Source organism: Strix uralensis, chromosome 6, assembly GCF_047716275.1.
Source record: "Strix uralensis isolate ZFMK-TIS-50842 chromosome 6, bStrUra1, whole genome shotgun sequence".
Lineage (NCBI taxonomy): Eukaryota > Metazoa > Chordata > Aves > Strigiformes > Strigidae > Strix > Strix uralensis.
The window spans coordinates 32,044,520-32,064,830 of record NC_133977.1 but is presented as its reverse complement, the minus strand read 5'-3'; the positions used below and the strand labels follow the sequence as shown (position 1 = coordinate 32,064,830).

General features: G+C 46.0%; 1 protein-coding gene across 1 annotated transcript in view; it reads right to left on the bottom strand.

The window, feature by feature from the left end:
• Positions 1 to 20,311, bottom strand: part of GLI2 (GLI family zinc finger 2) — a 197,276-nt gene that overhangs the window by 15,145 nt on the left and 161,820 nt on the right. The window contains exons 6-10 of the mRNA XM_074873568.1: positions 14,857 to 15,058; positions 12,314 to 12,527; positions 10,585 to 10,698; positions 7,008 to 7,139; positions 3,178 to 3,327 (exon numbers count right to left, since the gene is read on the bottom strand). Of these exons, the coding sequence (XP_074729669.1) occupies positions 3,178 to 3,327; positions 7,008 to 7,139; positions 10,585 to 10,698; positions 12,314 to 12,527; positions 14,857 to 15,058 (812 nt within the window). The remainder of the gene's footprint in view (positions 1 to 3,177; positions 3,328 to 7,007; positions 7,140 to 10,584; positions 10,699 to 12,313; positions 12,528 to 14,856; positions 15,059 to 20,311) is intronic.

Sequence of the window (20,311 nt, the reverse complement as noted above, 5' to 3'; positions counted from 1 at the left end):
GGATGCTGTGGTCAGGCTGTCTGACATTACCAGTTTAAAAACCAAGACTCTCAATCTTGAAGACAGATGGATTTTTGGATGACAAAACAGGCCAGGAACCTTCCTCCTGGAAGGAAACCAGCTGCCCACACAACGAGAAGGAGCAGCTTGGGAGACATGGTGAGGCTTTGGGTGATGTTAAGTCCTGACACCCTCCACTCTGGCTGGTCTGGAGGCTTCTCCCTGCACCTGCCCTGTCTACAGCATGGGAGGATTTCACCTCAAACCAAGCAGGCCATCTTAAATGCTCTTTGACAAAATAAATGGGAACTTACAAACACCAGAAGAGGCTTTAAGAAATGCAAAGCTCACTTCCAAATTCTAGCTAAATGCTTCACTTGCTGTTTATCTGGGAGCATTGAAAAGCCCTGCACTTCCTATGCAAGCACCTTAAAACACACTTTAAATTTCAACAAGCAGCCCCTCCTGTTGTAATGTATGCAAGCCACGAAGTTTTATATATTAGTCAGATCACTTAAACGTGTCTACAAGTTCAATCCAGATATGACAGGACTTCACATTGTTATGTCTGAGATTTGGCCAGTGAAGAAACTGGTATCACAGCAGGGCAGGTAATGCCACAGCTGTGTCTGATTTTCCTGTGGGCAGCTGAGTGGTCCTTTGTGTCCAGAGATCTCGCCCTTCTAGGCAGAGGCCAAATGCAGCTACATGCAATAGCAAGAGTACCTGTCCCCTTGTGCTCCACGGGCATACAACTCGCCTGCACTGCTACGGAGTGAGGCAAACATGCAGCCCATGAAACCCATGCAGCAAGTAGGCACAGGTTGATCCCATATAACTTTGTTGCACTGGAAAAGAAATAGGGTTACTTAAGCTTCCCTTTAAGGTCTAGCATAGGGATGGTGGACATAAGGCAAACTTAAGGACAGTAGGAACATCCTGCAAGAGCTGATTCCTTCCACAGCTTTGTTGGGGTGGGATGGATCCAGTTCCCCTTCCTCAGACAACTTTTATTAGTCCATCTGGCCCATAGAACATGCCGCAACTTTGAGGTAGCACAGTATACCTCCTTCTTCTCTTGCCCTGTGCAGAGTCCTTTACAACTCAAGTTGCTTATGGTTATTGAAATACATCATTCCACTTGCTGGACAACAAAGGGAACTCAGCATGAGGCAACTCATGAGTCCATTCTGGTTTTCCTGGATGCTGACACAAAAATGCAGTTATTAAGAGCAAAAGTACTGAGGCCACATTTTCAAATAAGAGCTTCTCAGCAAAGCAGCCTGTGCATGTTCAAAGCAGTTGTTCCCACTCTTACGCGTGGATTTGATTATGTCAGTGGGAGTTCTGTCTGTCATCTGTTGAAATAATTCTTATCCGAATCCCAGGCTGCAATTGGGCTCATCTGTAGCTTTCTGTACACCACAAACTTCTTGTCTGAAACAAATGGTGCTTTAAAAAATCACTGCCAGACTTGGACAAGGAATGCTCTGCCACAGAAGGGCACAGTCTGCAGAGCTGCCATGTATCCCAGGCAGTTGGAAACCGGTGGTACTCCAGTTTGGGAAGAGTTGCTGCAACATATCACACATGGGGGGACTGCAGTTCTCCAGCAGGTAGAGGATGACCTGAGACTCAAACACACACAGTCGTGGCATTGCTCCAGTGTGACACAACCGAGGCTTGAAAGAGGCAGGATTGTGTGGTGGTGCTTTTTCCTGCTCCATTACAGCACTGAAGAGGAGGCAGTCCCGGCTGCTTTTTGTCTTCTGAGTCCCTCTACCTGCAAGGGCAGGGCTAGACTTTCCCTCATTCGCACTTTGTAGCACACTAACGATCAATATTCCTTGGTACTTTTAAGGAAGATTGGTAAAGCACTAGAACTGGGCAAAGTGCTTTAGAAGATTAAAACAAAGGACATGGCCCTGTGCCCTGGGGAGCTTATGCTTTAAATTAAATGAACACAGGGCTGGAAGATTGATAAAGGAGTCATGCAGCAAGCAAATCATGCATATCCTAATATTTGTAAGCAGGAGCTGGGGCAGAGCCTGGGAGGGAGCAGGGCTGGAAGTGACTAATGCAGCAGAAGAGGAGGAAGATATGGGAGGAAGGCTCAGACATCTGCTGAGCAGAAAGAGACACTCATCTCTGAGACTCTGGGAGAGTAATGGCATAATGCTGACAGTGGAGGAGGTATGAAAAACTGACAGGAGGAGAAGGCAGGGAGCAGAGGATATCAAAAGTTAGGGATGGACCTTTGGGAGGGAAAAGGGCTGAAGCATATGTGGAAAGAGATGGTGAACACCTCTCCTTTCTTAAAAGTTGGTCACAGCCACTAAACTCCACAGCTTGCTTCTCTCTTGTGCCCCCCATCAGGCATCCTTGGCTGCCCCACATCTGCCAGTAGTACAGTGGAAGACTCCATGTGTGAGGGCAGATATAGGCTTTAATATCTCAAGGTTGAGAAGGTGAGCCTAGATCCCCCATGTGCTAGATGAGCCTGTACCCACAGGGCTGAGATACAAAATAGCACCCCATGCTCTTCCTCAGGCCATGTTTAACACTAGGCACAGTGCTGCTTGCATGCAGAAAGTCTGGGGACTGAACTCCTCTTTGGGTTTAAGCACCCAGGAGTTGACCTCACCTCTGGATTAAGAAAGCAGAGGCAGGAGGTGTTAGCCCAGCTCCCCAGGCTGGAAGGCTTGTGTGCACACTCGAGTACCTGGGTGAGGGAAACTTGCAGCCCCAGCAGCAGTACTGGGTGATGCTGGATTAGACACAACCAAGGTTAGGTGGTTCCTGGATTGGGGTTACTGGATTTCCTTCTTGGATGTAAGCAACTAAATTGGTTGGTTTTCCACCTCAGGTCGACTTGTCCTAAATCACTCTGGATCTCTCTGGTAGAGCTGAACAAATTTTCCCCAAGGAAATGTAGTTTTGCCCACCAACACATCGACCACCCTCCTTGACCACTTGCCCTGTCCCCAGGGTGTAACCTGCAAGTAGCTACAACCCGGACACAGAGAGCTGGACTGGCCCTGAGCTGGGTGCTAGCAGGTACCCTGGGAGAGCCCTTCTTGAAGCCATGCCTGTGTCTGCACACACATTCGTCTGACCACCAGAGTCCAGTGTCCTACTTGCCAAGCTGAGATGCACCATGTGTCCCTGCCAGCTCACCGTGCACTTGTGTGGCTTCTCTCCGGTGTGCCTCCGCATGTGCACCACCAACATGTACTGAGCCTTGAAGGGCTTCTGCTCCCGCGTGCAGTCCTGCCAGCGGCAGACAAACTCCTTCTTCTCCCCATGGATGTGATCATTGTTGATGTGCTGGTAGGAGAGAAGGGAGAAGCAGGTCACTTCTGGAAGAGCTGATGCTAGCAAAGCACGCAGGGTGCTCTGAAAGCCAGGCATTCCCTCCCCAGTGCCTGTGGTCAGGCACTGCACCTGGGCCCCAGGTGCACAGATAACACCCGGGACATGGGAGCCAGCTCCGTGATCTGGTGGGGCCTGCAGGAGAACGCACACAACACCCAGCACACCAGGCACTGGGTCCAAAAAAGCTATAAACAGGACGTTTGCAAAAGTAACGGGGACCCATGGTGCCAGGGAGAGAAGAGCCCTCTCAGTGTCTCCGGGTCTGCCTGATGCCACTGTTGGGTAGGATGACAGTGTCATTTCTGTCTCTGCCAAACCCTCCTGTGCCACATTTACGCAGCTGGGACACTTTTGCTAGGGCACTGCTGGAGGACGGGGGAGAGGAGGAGACAAGCCTCGGTTAGACTTGATGATCTTAAAGGTCTTTTCCAACTAAATGATTCTACAATTCTATGATTCTAAGCCTGCTTGCACGCCAGCCCATACCACGGTCCTAAGACATCCACCTGCTCTCCAGTGCTGGCGGCTGGCAGGAAATGACAGCATCTGCAAGCTATGCGCCAAGGAAAGCTCAGCAGCCTCAATTACTGCTAATTGCTCAGGTCGGTGAAATCCTGTGCTGGGATGTTGAAAAGCCAGACCCAGAACGGTGCCTTCATCCACCCTGGGAGGAAGATGAGGGTTGCTTTTTCCCAGCCCAGGGCAGATGAAGTCCTGCCAAAAATAAACAGAGACAGAGACCAGCCCGTCGGCAACGCTGTTCCTGCGGTGGCCTTGTCTCTCTGAATGGGGTCTTGCTGCCAAAAATAATGCCTGTCCTCGCTCCTGTGTTTTCAGCAGACATTCACTGACAGGAAATCCTAAAATAAACCACTTTGGGTTTGGGTTTTTTTTTGCGCTGAGATTTTTTTCCAGCCCCCGCCTTCAACCCCCCAGCCAAGGCCAGGCACACATATTGTGGCTCAGGATCAGATTTTGTCAGGGTGGTGCAGCACAAGGACACAGAACTGCATTAAAACAGAGTCACTAACCTTCATAGTCCCTACCGAATCCAGCCCCAGCGTTCCATGTGCTGTGGCCTAACCCTGGGGACAGGGACCTGCTGCTTGTGGCACCAGGTCTACCCAGGGGAAAGCAGAGGTGCGTGGCACTCAGCTGGTCCCTCAGGCACCACACGTAAACACAGAGAGCCAAAGCCGTGTGTCAGGAGGGTCAGGGTAGGCTGGGTTTGGGAGAGGTTTTGTATGGGTTTGGAGCTCAGCTGCCTATGGTTCTGGTTTTATAACATGGCATCGGTGTGAGATTTTAGCCTCAGATGGTGGAAATCTGGTGAACCCCCCAGGAGACCTAAGGACACACTAAACTGCATCCAGACCAGATGGGGAAGATACATCTCCTGGCTCTGTTTGTGCGGGAGTCTGACTTGCAACCAAGGCTATGCACGGCTGTGCTAGGAGTGAGGGAGTGCACAGGTTCACCTGTTTGGTTCTGCTTGGGCCAGAGGAAGACACATTTATGGGAGAAGGACTGTAGTCCCCCTTCAGGCATATTAACTCACTTCTGGGCAACATCTGCTTCCCATCACATGGTGGAGGAGCAGTTGCACAATTCACCACACTTCAGCTATGGCTACACAGCCCCCATGAAACCCCCACCTGGCCAGAGGCTTTGCCTGGGCTTCTCTCAAATTGAGTGTGACCTTTGAGGCTGGGAGTAGCAGTGGTGCTTGCAAAAGTATGTCCTCACTTCTGCTGCTCCTCATTGACACGCACTTCTCCCACAGGCACATTGCTCACTGTGGTATGGAGAACGGACCCTTCACACCCAGGTACTTTGCTCTGCACACAAACTAGAGTTTTTCCATGCACAGTGGGATGCTACCTTCTCAGAAGTTGGTCCACAACATCTGTATTTCATTTACATGCATATTTTGGGCATCCCAAATCCACAACCCCATGTTGCTAGTAATCATAGTACAGAAACCTTCATTTTTATAACCTTCCAAATTTAGGAAAATCTTGGACATTTTGTCAAATATTTTTCTTTGGGTTTTTCTCTGGAAATAAATTGTGCTGAGCTGCTTGGATCTGCCCTGCACTTTGCTCTGGGCACAATTAAAGAGTTTTTCTTACATCTGAGAGAGAAACACACAAATACTGCTGGACAAATGTGAGCCCAGACCATCTGACAGGGCTGCTGTGGTTTAACCCCAGAAAAGCAGCGCCCCGTGGCATGCAATGTGCAACCCATTAAGCACCTTATCACTCATTTGGCCCTGAAAACCATTTCCAAATCTGTCTGTACTCAAGGACTTGCTGCACTGAACCAGTGACTTCTGGCAGAGGCAGGCAGGTGTTAGCCTTAGACAGAAGAAGAGCATATGCCCAAAATTATCATTCAGAGTTGGTCCCTCTGGGTTATGATAATGTTTGCATGCCGAGCTTGGGGAAATGGAGACTGATGTCTACTTGGTGGCATCTAAACATGACTAAAATTAAGAGATATAAAGAAGAGTGAGAGCTGACACGAGCCCTCAGGAAGAGGGCTACACATGAGTCACACATGGGTGGCCCCTGGCAGGCATGGAGCCTGGCTGAGGCAGGCAGCAAAAGGCTAAAGGGAAAGGAGAAGATAGCAAGTCCTGTCACAAAAAATTCTCAATCCAACATTTTGCTGCAAGCAGCAGGGTTGCTGGGGCTGGTGAATTCCCAGCAGCTCTGGGCTGGCTTCAAACAAATGAGGCTCACACCACAAACCCAAAATGAGGACTATGAGGGTGCTGGGCTGGGGGCAGGATGGGGCTCAGACACAGATCATGTCTGATTTCGCAGGCACTTGCTCCGAGTTAGAGGGATTTGATGACCCCAGCAGCCAAAGGAAACCAAACGGTGGATTCCCAGGTGAAGCAAAGCACACAAAAGGTTCTTGGAATTAATTAGAAATGAAAATCTGATTAATAACTTAGTTTGGGCATCCTTCAGAGAGTTTTGACACCGGTTTGGGGACATCACTGTGATCATGGAAGCCTTATTTCCAATTTTTAAAAAATCAACCCACTTTCTATATTTTGGGCTCTGATGGAGACATTGGAGCATGTCTCCAAACTCTGGAAGTGCTCTGTTTTTGTGGGAGGCATGAGCTGAGCAGGTCAACAGCCTCTAAGTGATATGGCCCCACAGCTCACGTCACAGCAGCATAAAAGGCTTTCATGGCCTGGACGAGGACTGGGGACAGTATGGACGATCCCTGACCCATAGCTGGTGTAGGTGTGCAGGGAGGCTCAGTGAATATGGCCAGCAAAGAGGGAAGGGCTCAGCGCCCTTCCCTGTTTTGTGATCAGGTCCTTTGCACAGAGCCTTCTGCCATTGGGTCGTGCACAACGGAGACTGAAACTGCAGCCTCAGCAGCTGAGAAGAGAGAAACATCAAATAATCTATGAGAGACTTCTTGCAGCTAAACTCCTCAGGGAGCAGTGACCTGCTTTGGCAGTGTTTACACACCGTATCTCTGATTTGCACCTTTAGTAGCTCCCAGAGTGAGCTCTAGCTGTACAGCAGCTAGTGATAAAAAATGAGGACAAATACACAGAAACCCAAATTTATTGCTGGGGTTTCCTCCCAACCATTACTCACATGGACGAGCTGCTCTTGAGTGTCATATTCCTTTGTGCACCCTTCCCAGTGACAGTTCGTCTCATAAATAACCTCAGGCTCCTGTTTACATTCATCCTTATCTAGGTCTTCTTTCAGGTCTGTCAGATGCTCCTGCAACACACAACGGTGCATTGTATAAGGTGAACTTCTTTCATCTAAATTCCTCCGTCACTCATAGATTACAGGGCAAGTATCAACTGATCACAAAACCATGCTCACTGTGGCAACATAACATCCTTGATTACAGTGAAATAATGAGTTACAGAGTTTTGGTAGAAATGCATCAGAGTTAATGACAAGACACGAAACACCCTGAAGCCACAGTTGCAGCGGTGGCTGGCTCCAGCCAGATCATAGGCAGTCCCAGGAAAGACTGGAGAAAGGAAAAGTCTGGCTTTGACCTTTGGTTTTGTCCTTTGCTGGAGCAAAACTTCTGATCTGGGGGGAGTAGGGAAATACTGACCATGAAGAAACCACAGAGCAGTCAGATCCTAGTGGTTACTGCACTCATCTGACATGGGTTGGGGAGGGGGGGTTCCTGTTTTCTGCATCTTTCAATAGATGAGAAAATTATGCCTAACCCTTACCCAAAGATTTATGCCTTCAGGGTGCTCCACAGGGACAAAGCAGTGAGCCCCCAAAGCACTCCTCCGAGATCGACAAATTTGAGAAGACCCCATGATGAGTGAGTTGCAGAGTGAAGCTCCAGGGACTCTGGACTCATAAATGAGTTAGTTTAATGCTGGGCATGCTGTGAGCTCTCTCCTTAACTTCTCTCTCTAGCCAGCTCCTCAGTGCTAAATGAAGCACAGAAGATTTTTTTATGGCTGCTATGAGGATTCAAGCATTGGCACCTACACAATAGTGTAACATACAACATAATTAGTACAATTCAGAGGTAAGGACAACTGTCGGCTCTGTGTGCGTCGGACACTTGCACTACAGACAAGGCAATCAGCGGCCAATATTGGATGGGAATTTAGCAATAAAAACCCTGCAGGTTTTGACCCCCTCATTCCTTTTCCTTTCAATTACTACTACTGCCCAGCATCCCGCCTCCAGGGCAGCTTTAGACAGGAGCGTCTGGGGTGACCGACCACATCAGATGCTGTTCCTCATGATCTTATGCTCCAGTTGGCCCCATAAGTGTGTAGACACAGCCAGACCCATCTCAAACTGCCTCTGACCTGCCCAAATGGACCTTCTGTCTGCCATCTCCTTCCCCACCAACACCTTCCCAATGCCCTACTGAGGGACTGCAATGATTAATGACTTAATGGCATTATATGGCTTGGAAAGTGAGATGTACGGTACGAGAGTTCAACAGTTTTCATTAACTAGCTCATGACATACATGCCAGCTGTGACTTTTAAATTCAAAAGTTTAGATATGGAGAGGAAGAGATCTGATTTAATTAGCTCTTAATTTAAAAAAAAATAATAATTGTAAGGTGGCTCTTGGGACAAGAAGCTGTAGTAATTTACAGAAAGACTTCTGGAGATTCAAACTATATCAGAGCCCAGAGCAATAGTCTGAGAAAGTTCAAACAGCAGCTTCTTTTTCTTGTAATTCCTATTTGGTTGAGCTGTGAACATTATTTTTGTTGAAATGTTTTTCTCCATGCAAAGTGTAGTCTCTGGAAAAATGAAATTTTCTACTAGAAAACTTATTTTGCCAAAATTTTTATACTTTCTATTGGAAAAATGGAATTGAAACCATTTTAATTTGTTGAAGAGGCCTGACTTGTTTCAGTTTTGGCTAGTTTAATGTTAATCTGAATCTGTACTGGAGCTATTGTGGCATCGTAAAAGCACAGTAACTCAGGTCCCTCACGCTGGGTGCTCCGCTGTGTCCCACAAATCTTGTCTGGATTGTGTTGTTTATAGCACAAGCCATCATGGGAGATACTGTCTAGCCAAGGATTTTAAACACCCAAACCACAACTCACGAGGCGTTTCCAGTACAGCATTTCCAAAACAAAACACACACACGTATGCTTTTTTTGGGATGGACAAGCTTCATACTCTGCAAGAAATGTATCAATCAATAATTAACTGACTGTAACTCAACTTTTCAGCACAGTCCCCTGCAGAACAGGAATCTCCAAATTTAACAAGTTGCTGTCGCTTAGATCAACTGAAGAGGAGACACCCACTACATTCAGACTTCTAACCTGATCTCCTTGCCAAGAATGGGCTGTCTCTTACAAGGTACTTTCCAGTAATTTCCCAGTCAATACTGAAATGCTGCAAGATGTGTAGCCTACACTTCCCTTGGGGTATTACATCACAGATCTCCTCGTTAGGAATTATCTGATGACCAGTGTGCATTTTCCTTCTCTTAATTTCACCTTGCTATTCTAATCAAACCTCCTTGCACCACTTTAAACTACTCTCCTCCTTCTTTTAGTGCTTATTTCACCATAAAACCCAGTGGATGAAACTCTGGGGCAGGGCTGCAGGGGTGAACTGGGCTGATGCCATCCAAGCACTCCCTGTGGTTGGGCGCACATTTCTTCACATCAGAGCAGAGAATGGAGGATGACAGCCACTGAGTGAGCAGCTGTCTGTCCCACAGCCCCTCTGCTACAGATGCTTTGAGAAAGGCAGTGATGGCTTTCAAATCTTTTTTCATTTGCTGCAAGAGATAAACACGTGGCCCTATTAGCCCGGGTGGTGGCCAGATTGGTTTTTGGGCATATGCTTTTGCAGGAGTCTGTAGATGTGCTCCTAAACTCAAAGCTCCAGAGAGGTGCCTCTTTGCCCTAATCGTGCTGACTACAGCATGTTTATCTTTCCCCGATATGCTATCTTCATCAATTTTACCAGCCCCCTGATGACTGCACACGTTGTTGTCCCCATGCATCATGCTGAGACCTGCTCCTGAACCAGGGCAGAAGGAGAAATTTGTCATCAACTCTTCCATTCACTTGACAATAACACAGCCTAATATTTCATGAAAATGAAGTGCCCAGAGCACTCCTGATAGTTTACAGTTGTGATAAAGGACGGTCAGATGGATACTGTCAGCCATTAAACAGTTTGCAATCACAGAGCTCTGGAAAGAAAGCAAAGGCCTTTGGGCCCTTCTTGGTGTCAAATGTTGTGTCACCAGTGTAAAGGATGTTTCTAGGAGCAATTCCTTGCTGAATCAAGAAGTCGTCCTTTTTTTGCAAGCTTTCTACCTACATGCAAGATTCCCTCATAATCTATGTTTGCTCTGAGACACTAACGCTGCTTGCTTTGTAGTACAGAAAACTCAGACATCATTTTTAAATTATCACACTTGAAATATTCCCTCCCTCTTTTTCTCCTATCTAAGTACAGCAACAGCAAGCTGAGTCCCAAGCACCCATCGAATGCTTCACTCAGTCACTGCAGCTCTGCCTTGAGCCTTGCTGGACTTCATGCTCTAAGAGACACCCGCCTGCCTGGCAGACTTTGATGCCTTGCTCCCAGCTGCAGCAAAAGGTGCCAAGAGTATCGTTCCCAAAGACAACCAGACCCAGCAGCTCGATGCCTTGGCCCCACAACATGTCTTGCACCAGGAAAGTTACCTGTGTGGTTGGGGATGCTGGGGGCAAGCCCTCGGCTTCAGTCTTGACTTTGCTGCGCTTGTTAATTACTGGATTGACTGTGCTGCTCACGGCTGACTCGCTGCTCTGCTTGCTCTAGGAAAGAAAACCATATGAGATACGGCACTGGGGTTTGGGATGAGAGACAAGACTGCAGCCCACTTCCTCATTTAAAATTAACTTAAAAATCAGTCAAGGTTGAATTTCGGAAGTGGCAGGGGACAGCAGGGTATTGGCCTGCTGGCCTGGGTTTCACATGAAAACTAGCCTGTGTGGGTTTGTTCAAGGCAGACAGATGGAAGGAGGGAAGCGTCAAGGGCAGCATCAGCTTCTGCAAGCTCACCAGTGAGCTTGGCCTTGCCGCTGCTACTCCATTTCAGAGTGATCCAGTCCCTGTCCAAGCCATCAAAACCTTATGCAACCCCCACCCAAGCCAGGATTTTATTTCTCAATGCGATGAAATGATTTGTTGAGAAAATGAATTCCTGGGGGGAGTGGGGGGCTCTGGTTACATGTGAGGGCTCTGGCGTGCTGGGTGCATGAAAGTCTATGTGTATATTTTGCTAAGCTCTTAAAAAATGAGAACAACTTCAGGAGAAAAAACATCCCATTGTATGTGCATAAAATTGGAACATTAACATTTTAAATACACTCTTGTTAATTGCTCGAGATTGGTCCTGCAAGTTATTAAACAGAGGCATAATTCCTGCCAGCCACATTATTTTGGTAGCCAGTTTGTAAGAAGAAAACAAAACCAATCAATCAAATAACCTTCAATAACAAACAGAGTTTGCAGCACAGCAGTCATGAGAAGCCCTAAAACAATAAACCAGTCTGAAAAGTTCGGTATGATACAACTAAAACAACAATTTGAAACGGGTGTGAAATGAGGTGAAATAAGTCTTTGGGGAGAAAGCAACTGCAATTTAAACTTCCAAGGAATGAAAATAGGAAGGAAAAATGATTAAACATGTGCTAGACATATTCACTAACCCTGTGCATGGGGAGGGCTTGTGCACACATACATGTGCCTGTGTGAACTCACAGGTATTTGCAAGGACACATTTGAGGTGTGGGATTTCATACACATCATGGCATTCCTAGTTTTCAAAATCTGGCCTCTGGTTTTGCAAACCTTAACAGTAAAAATCAACAGGAGGGATACCGTGAGAGAGGCGCTACTGAAAATGAAGAATCAATAAGTAAAATGGCTAGAGGTCCTAGGTAGGATGCATTTATTTGTTAAAGAGGAAAGGAATAAGGTGTTTTAAAACCACTGGCATGATTCATGTCAGTAGGAAAAAGGAAGGAGGGATTGGTGAAGAAACTTATGAAGCTTGGTTCACAGTGCTCAGGTGCTCATCTGGCAAAACACTCCAGCATGTGCTGAATTCCCTCGATTTCAATAGCACGTAACTCGTGTTCAAGGAGATTTGCTGCCTGGGATGATCCTGCATATCATGTTCAATGTTTTGATGGATCAAGACCTTTGGTCCCTGCATGGGTAGGTATGTGTGTGTGCAAGGAAGGGAGGTGGGTGCAAAATCTGACTGTGACTAGTCCAGAAATGCTTTGCCAGGAGGAAGAAAAAGCAATGTAAAGGGAGAGTCTGAGTAAAAAGAGCCCACAGCCACCATGAAGGGAAGTGCTCATCCCATGAAGACCATTTCCCCATGTGCCATGCACAGAGAGCCGCAATGGCCGTTCCTACCTGGCTGGAGTCAGAGATGCAGTTGCTGTTGCTGCTGATCTGTGCCGGTGGTGGGTTGACAGAGATGACTGCCATGTGCTGCCGCGGGGGGAAGGTCGGGGATGGCTGGATCAGGGGAGGAGTGTGTCCGAAGGCTGAGCTCAGGCCTCTCTGTTGGGTCAGTATCTGCTGGTACGTCACGGGGTTAATGGGGTGGGGGAAACTGAATGCTGGACTGCAGCAATAGGAGGAAGAAAAACAATGAGGAGTTATTTTAAACAATATTCATCACATTAACTAGAGACTGATTTAAGTTTGGCTTCCTGGAGACTCCAGGAGACAGGCTGCAATGCCCCAGTTAGATGCCTTCAATGACACGATAAGCCTGACAGCCTATTTTACTGCAAAGACAGGATTTGTCTTGAGTGCACCTCAGCAAACTTGTGAATCATTTCGACCCACGTATTGGACTGATTATAATTTCTGTGCTTCCTGTGTTTGAAAACAACCAAAGCCCTTGGCAGGGAGTGCAGAAGAGGATGGGACTTGGACACATCTGGCTTTGCAGCCCCCAAGGCTCCCGGGTTTTCCCAGGCACACCTATTCTGCAGACTCGCAACCTTGGGGTTATGCTACCCTGGATATAAAAAAGCAGCATCACCTGGCTCACCTGGCACAGATCACAGTGGGGATGAAGTACTATCCATTTAATATAGTCCAAAACCATACAATTTACTCTGCATTCAGGTGAGGGGAGTGCTGGCTCAGGGGACAGCTGAAGTATGTCACCCTTCATATGTAGGTCACTGGTTCAGCTCCGATCTAGGTCAGTGGTGACCAGAAACACCACCAGCTCCTGGCTGCTTGGGCGCTAACGGGGGGCAACAGGTCTGAGCCAGGATGCAGCAGTTGACAGCATTAAAAATGAAGCTCTGCTTTTGGAAAGAAGGGGTTCGTTCCCAGGGGTGAGTCCCCTTGGCAGAGATGGAGAAGCACAGGAGATGCTCTGTTCCCTGTACGCTAGGTGGCTGATGCATGAACCATAGACTCTCAGCCCAAAAACTGATTATTTACCACTTCTAAGAGGTGGCTACCCTGAACCTTTACCCTCATGGTATTTTCTCTCGCATCACTAAAACTGCCCACGGTGTGAGTGCTCAGAGAACAGGGTCATAATTAGCAACATACTTCATTTCCAATTTTGCTTTTAGAGAAAATACATATTTCTGGTGACCATACAATTAGTATTTCTGTTCCAAACCAGTTAATGACAACTTGACCAAAAGAATAAAGGGCAAAAATCACTACAGTGTAAAAGAGCTGTGGAAGTTAAATACACACTGCAGCAAATGAAGTGTGATGGCAGGCTGCTGTGTTACAGCAAAGTCCAAAAATGACTTTCTGAGTGCTACTAGGATTTGGGTCTGAGTGGGTGAGAAAGGATTTCATTCCTGCCACTAAGACACTGTTAAAATAGTAACAAAAAATTTCTTTCACCCCAAATTGCTGACAGTTACCCTGTTATTTACATAACTCATTTTACAATTACTGATATTTAAGATACACCATTAGAACACCGAGAAGAGTTTCAAATTCTTTATTATTACTTAATTATTCCCTTGGAGGCCAACAAATGACCACTGGGGTCAGACTCTGCACTCTACTGATTTGTTGAAAATAGCAGATGCTACTCTGAAAAGCTTAAAATCTGAGTATAAGATGAGATGCTACAGGTATGCCCATTAACAACAACAGGTGAAAAGACTAGAAAAATATGATTACCAGCCAAGGAGTTGCAATTTGTTAGTGTTATGTTTGACTTTACAGTCAGTTTCTAAATGATGCTGCTGGATAAAATACCTTATAAAATTAATGTTACAGTTACTAATAGCAATATCTCTGTTTTCCCCTACAAATTTTAGGAGTGCATGATCTTTATAAACCCTTGCTTTGCAACATCAGTGTTAATTAGATCTAAGATTTTTAACAGTTAAGTAATAAAAAGAATAATAACATTGTGAAACTTGGGTGAAGCAATCCCGGCAGAAATTGACAACAGTGAGCTGTCTAATATAAGTGCTTTTTAATTAAGATTTGAACAAAACTTTACTCAAGGGCTTAGATTTGTTTTAAATATGTTTTTAGAATTAGGCTCTTCAATCTGCCCAGACAACATTTTTTTAAGAATGTGGGCCAATAATTTGGAGAACACTTTGGGGCAATCTCTTAAATCAAAGGGTTTCTTAACCAGTCCAACTGTTCACAATGAGCATTTTGTTAGACGAATTTATTGTCTGTTTCTGCTTGCAGGGAGGCATGATCATACTGTAATTACTGGAAACCTGGTAACCAATAATCCCAATCCAGCAAAAACCACCCCCCATATGCCACAAGGTACCCTTCCACATGCAAATCCAGATGGGGACTTTGATTTAATACACTATGCAGCCCCAATGCACAAAAGCAAAGGTTGCAAGGAAGGGAAGGTCTCCCTTGCTGCAGGATCACCCTTCCTTTCGGGGGGATGGTTATGCAGCTGAACGGAGCCGCTCCCAGAGCTTTACCTGATTGTCCCAGCAGATAAATGGCCATAAGAGCCACTCGCCGCTGAACTGCTTCTGGAGTTGTTGATATACGCCACCAGAGAGTTTGGGGAGGTCCTGATCATCGTCTGGAGATCAATGCTGGCATCAGACAGCGGGGAGATAGACAGGGCTCGTTTTCGACTTAATCTCGGAGTCACCCGTGGGCTCGAAAACCGGGACACTGTAGGAAAGAGAGATTGTCAGACAAAAGCAGTGGTCTGCTCCCTTCCTGGGGGGGGGTGAGAGGTGCTGAGACTTGCGGCACTCATGACTGCTGTGGGATGTTCAGGAGCCGGGAGCAGCGCAGGGACCAGCTGCACTTTGACAGGAGGTTTCCTCTCTGCTGGGCGCTGAATGACAGGCCTCAGGCAGCACCATGAATGCCAGTTTGCTTCACTCTCTTCGGGGGATAAACGAAAGCCTGTCCATCACCCCCTTTCATCAGCACTAAATTAACTTAAAATTAAAAGGGAAAAGGCCCTGCAAGGTTTCCATGAACGCAGCTGTCCCTGTTGACTCGGTGGCAGGAGCAGCGGGCCAGAAGAGCTGCATGTCAGAGCCAGGGCGGCCCTTGGAAATTGTGTGTGTGCTTGTGTGAGAAGAGAGCGGAAACCAAACGAGTGCGAGCACAATGCTGACCATCCAATTAATGAAGGAGGCGAGGTTCCAGAAGCCCCGAAAGTAAATTAAGAGTTTTAAGAAAACCAATTTGGCAGCTCAGGCACAAAGTTCAAGCTCTCCCCCTCCGAGGGGACCTGCCAGTGCCTGGACCCTATTAGCAATTGTCAATCATTTGGGCATGAAGTAATTTCCACCCCTGCCAGTCCTGTTTGTGGATCTGCAATACATGGCGAGTTACTACTGTACAACTTTGGCCTCCCCCAGTGTTTCAGCACAGCTAAGTGGAACAACTGACTTCATCCAGAGGAAACTCTGCCTAGGCCGGACCCACCTGCAAACCTCTGGGGTGGCATGGACAGGAGCTGGGGATGGGCCATATCACAATGTTCCCCGATATCAGAGTACCAGATTCAAAGCCTGCCCAAGTCCTAGCCCTGCCTGGAACAACTCATCCCTCCAAAGCAATGAGAGCAGCGTTCAGGTCGCCTATTTTTAAAATAAAGATTTCTAAGGGTAAAAAATGCCACTTGGCCATGGGGTCCAGCTGGTAATCCCCGTCATCCACGCAGGAGTGCAGGAGGGCTCAGCTGCTCCAGCTCCTTCCCTCGAGGAGCACAGCACTGTATTACTACCTGGCTTTTCCAGCGGTGGTCCCCCCAAAAAGCTTGCCATGGGTATATCCTGTTAAACACTGTGAATAAAACAGTAACTTGCTCAGACAGGAATATGAGCTATTTTCCTCTAGTTGGTTGGAGGGACTGATTTTGGTTGCATATCACCAAATACAAGCCCGGCACTTTGCAAGAGCATAAACTTTCTGTCCTGACGACAGTACTGGAATGTGAGAGAGTGAATGAGATGTACAAGGAGGTAAAATATATCCTGCCAGCATGACCAAACAGTTCCTTGATTTTTGTTGGCTCACAGAAGTTTGTGTCAACATTTCCCTGAGACCAGTGGCTGGGTTGCAGTCTCCCAGTCTCCACATGACTCACCCCTGTACCTAAGTGGTTCTGTTCATTATCTTGCCTGGGGGTGGTGTAATCGATGGGGTTTAGTACCACCGTCCCCTTAGTATACCCATAATGTCCCTCCTCACACAAGATAAAGGACTTGCCTGAGGTCCCACTGTAAGTCCAAGGCTAAGTTGGTACTTGAACCAATCATTTTTGTGACTTTTGTCCTATACCTAAGAAACTTCAAGAGTTGCCAGCTGCAATGCCTTTACTGAAATACTGACAATATTGGGAATTCCTCCTTAAAAGTCAGATTGTTGCATATATGCTGAACATAGTATTTTGTATAACTGCATTCTGCAGCTTCATGGAGCAGGGAGATACTAGAAAACACAACTCAAGAATGAGGTAGCAAACAGAAAGAGCACTCAGCGGTCTGTAAAAAACACCTGAATGTTAAAGCTGTCCCATGATTTGGAGGGACTAGGCTCAAACTTTCCTAATGCTTGCAGCTGGCAGACTCCCGCCCTGTTCTGCCATGGCAAGTGGCATTTCCCCTGGGAGCCGGAAAAGGAGCAGCCAGTTTGTAGGGGCACTATGGAGGCAAAACCAAAATGAGCAAATGAACTCTCCTCAGCAAAGGCTGGCTCTGCCTAAAGGCTGGAGTGGAACATTCCCAAAATTCACATCTGGTTCATGAAATCTGGGCCCTCTCAGAGCCCTGGACCAAGCAACATGAGGGATGCTTGAGTCTAGATCATAATGATCAAAACTGTGCTCTGACCACAACATATTAATAATATTTGAACTAATTGAACTTTTTTATCTTTTTGTTTCCCCACTCCAGCCATAAGGCGCCTTGATTCAATACACGGGCCACAACCTGGAAAGAGCTGGGTGCTGTTCCCAGTCCTCCCCAGCCATACCTCCTTGATCAAGCTGTTACTTCTTTCTGTGTCCCTATTTCCCAGTGTCATCTATTTAGATGAGCTACTTTAGATAGCGTCTATGTTTTATTCTGTATGTATTGCACCAAGTGCGATGGGGCTCCATCTCAGCTGAGTTGTCAGTGTTTCTGTCCTACAAATAATACGTGTCTTTCCAGATATAGATATTGTTTTCTGCATTTGCATTCCCACAGTCTCCTCCTTCTCTAACAGAAGGAAGCAGGCCAGATTTGACAGTCATATTTATCTCTGTTACTCCCACACCTCAAGGGAGATCTGTTTATTAATGTGCCACTTCCCTTGATAAATTACTAAATAGAAAGAAAAGCCTTGTACTCATTTCTCGCTGTTCCTTCACATGATTTATGTCCACAGTGCTGGTTCAGCCATTGGTCGCCATTAATTTGCAGAGGGATGAAGTCCCGATGTCCAACAGAAACCTGGGTTTTAGCAGTGCAACCAACATGGGCTCCCCTCCCCGCTGCACACAGGTACATCATTTTTTCCCCATGTAAAACTCTGCTGGAAGCTGTCAGATTTGCAAGTTGGCCTGGGAATTCTCCAGCCCAAAACCTGTAATATTCATTGTGTTAGCGTCCGCTCTAATTTAGATGTTGTGAGTACTGTGGGCTATCTGAAATGTTTGATAGCAGATCCAATAGGTTGGGCTTTACACAAAAGCCTCTTTAGGTCTTGCAGGCTTCCAGGGGAAGCTGTGACCTAAAATCGTGCTATGAATTCCTTTATTCTCAATGACAGCCTGCCCAAGGTGCCCGGGACTATCTGGGAAAGAGAAAAGGAATTTAACCACATGAAGAAGCACTCACTAGTGCATTTAGGAAGAGGGAATCTTTTCCAAATTATTATTCAAAATCAGATTAGCAGCACTGGGATTGTTCTTAATAATAAAATTGGCGTGACCTAATCCCCTGATCTGACGACACTGAGCATGAATATTAAATGATACGAGGTAGCAGCAAAGATAAGCAGTAGTGTAGCTGTACACATAGGCAAGGTGTTCAATACGGTCTGACTGACAGCCACTTGAATACGTAAGCAAAAACCTCTGTTGCCTGAGGTCCAGTGATGTTTCAAAGGAAAAACCTCATACAACTTCTTCAGCGGTGACTGTGCCCAGAGAAGTAAATGAAGGAGGGATCCATTTTTCAGACACAGAGATGGAGAGCCTCAGGAGGATTTATCACTAGCACTCCCTCTCTCATCTCCCCTTCAAAAATGCTGACTTATCAAAATGAACAGGGTTAGTTTCAAGACTTTTTTGACGTTTGGAAAATATGTTGGGGGAAGTTTCCAAACTGTCAGAGTATCCCCTTCAACACTCTCAAAAGAAAAAAAAATCTGGTATTTTTCTGTTGTTGTTCTATGAGATGTTTTGTTCAGAAACCTAAAATCATCATAGGTTAAAATTAATTTAACAAAGTCACACATTGAAATAAAAGTAGGAAATTATTTTAAAATTAACTCCACTCATCTACCAGCATTTCAATTTTTAAAATTATTTTCTCTGTGACTCTCTACCCCAGATGGAGAACTTTTTTACCTTCAGTTTCTTTCTCTTGAATACTCCTGAGAGATAGGAAAACTCTTTCTCACCCAGGTCCAGAAAGAAGTGATGGGCCAAAGCCCAAACAGCAAACCAAGAAAAAAGACAACTCCATGAAATACTCTGTATCGTTGCCTCCTCTGGTGTTGATTATATTTCCAGCCAAGTACATTTACAGCATGCCCAGGATGGGTGGTGGCTGTTCCTGTATCAATTTGCTATGCTACTTCTACCTCTCATCTTGATTGAACACCTATTAAAGCCATCAGAAGCTTTCCATTGACTTCCAAGGACTTTCGGACATGAAATATATATGAATTTAAAGGCTGACCCCTGTCTGAGATATCTCGTCTTTACTTTCAAACAAATTCTTTCCCACTTGGAAAACATGCTATGTTTATGCACTCATTTTTTGGACATATTAACAACTTGGGTTTTATTTATTTGGTATATATTAAACAAATTAGCTCTGAATGGAAGAAACTTGATTTTTTTGTTGTTTTGCAAAAACTAAAGATAACTTCTTAGAATTCAAAACTGTTTCAGATTTCAAGCAACAACAAAAATAACCCTTGGCCTGAAGTAAGACACAGGAAATTTTAAGCCAAAAGACTGTCCCTTTCTCTCTCAGAGTTAGGAGGAGATTAAAACGGAGATGTGAACTGGTGAACGGGAGGGTGCAGTAAAGGTTGAGCCCAAAGCTCTGGGTATTGGTGGTAGCATTGTGGATGGCAGCCCACGAAGGTCAATAAAAAATTTACCATAGGCCTTTGCCTCCTGCTGCCTCTTCTTACAATAAGTCAATTCCAGATACATTTCACAGTGTTTTAACAGGTGTGCACTGGCCTTTCCATACCATTTCATACACAGACCCAGATACACTGACTGTCACAGGCTCAGCTCTACATGCTAGAGAATAAATATAACCCAGATATTTTAAGAAACCTTTTCTAACTGCCTGGAATAACATTTCAGTAGACAAACCTTGACTTTACAGCTGCATTATCTTTGCAGGGTAAATGTGAACGCCACAGCTCACAACTGAAAGCCATTTCTCTCCTGGAGAGGTTTAAATATCCCGTTTCTAAATCAGCAAGAATTCAAGGCTGAATTTTCAAGTGACATTGGCCACATCTGCCAAATGTCCCAACCTGGTCCTCCAGCCAGCCTACAGCTGGGAGGAAAGTTCAGATTTCTTGGTAAAAAGGTACAAGTTTCCTTGGCAGTTTCCTACAGTGTCTATGAATTATCACATCCACGGTTGCTCAGAAACTGGGATTTTCTTCCCAAATTTAGATTTACTCACAACAGGCCAGCAATGAGCCTAATGGTCAGCTTTTACACAT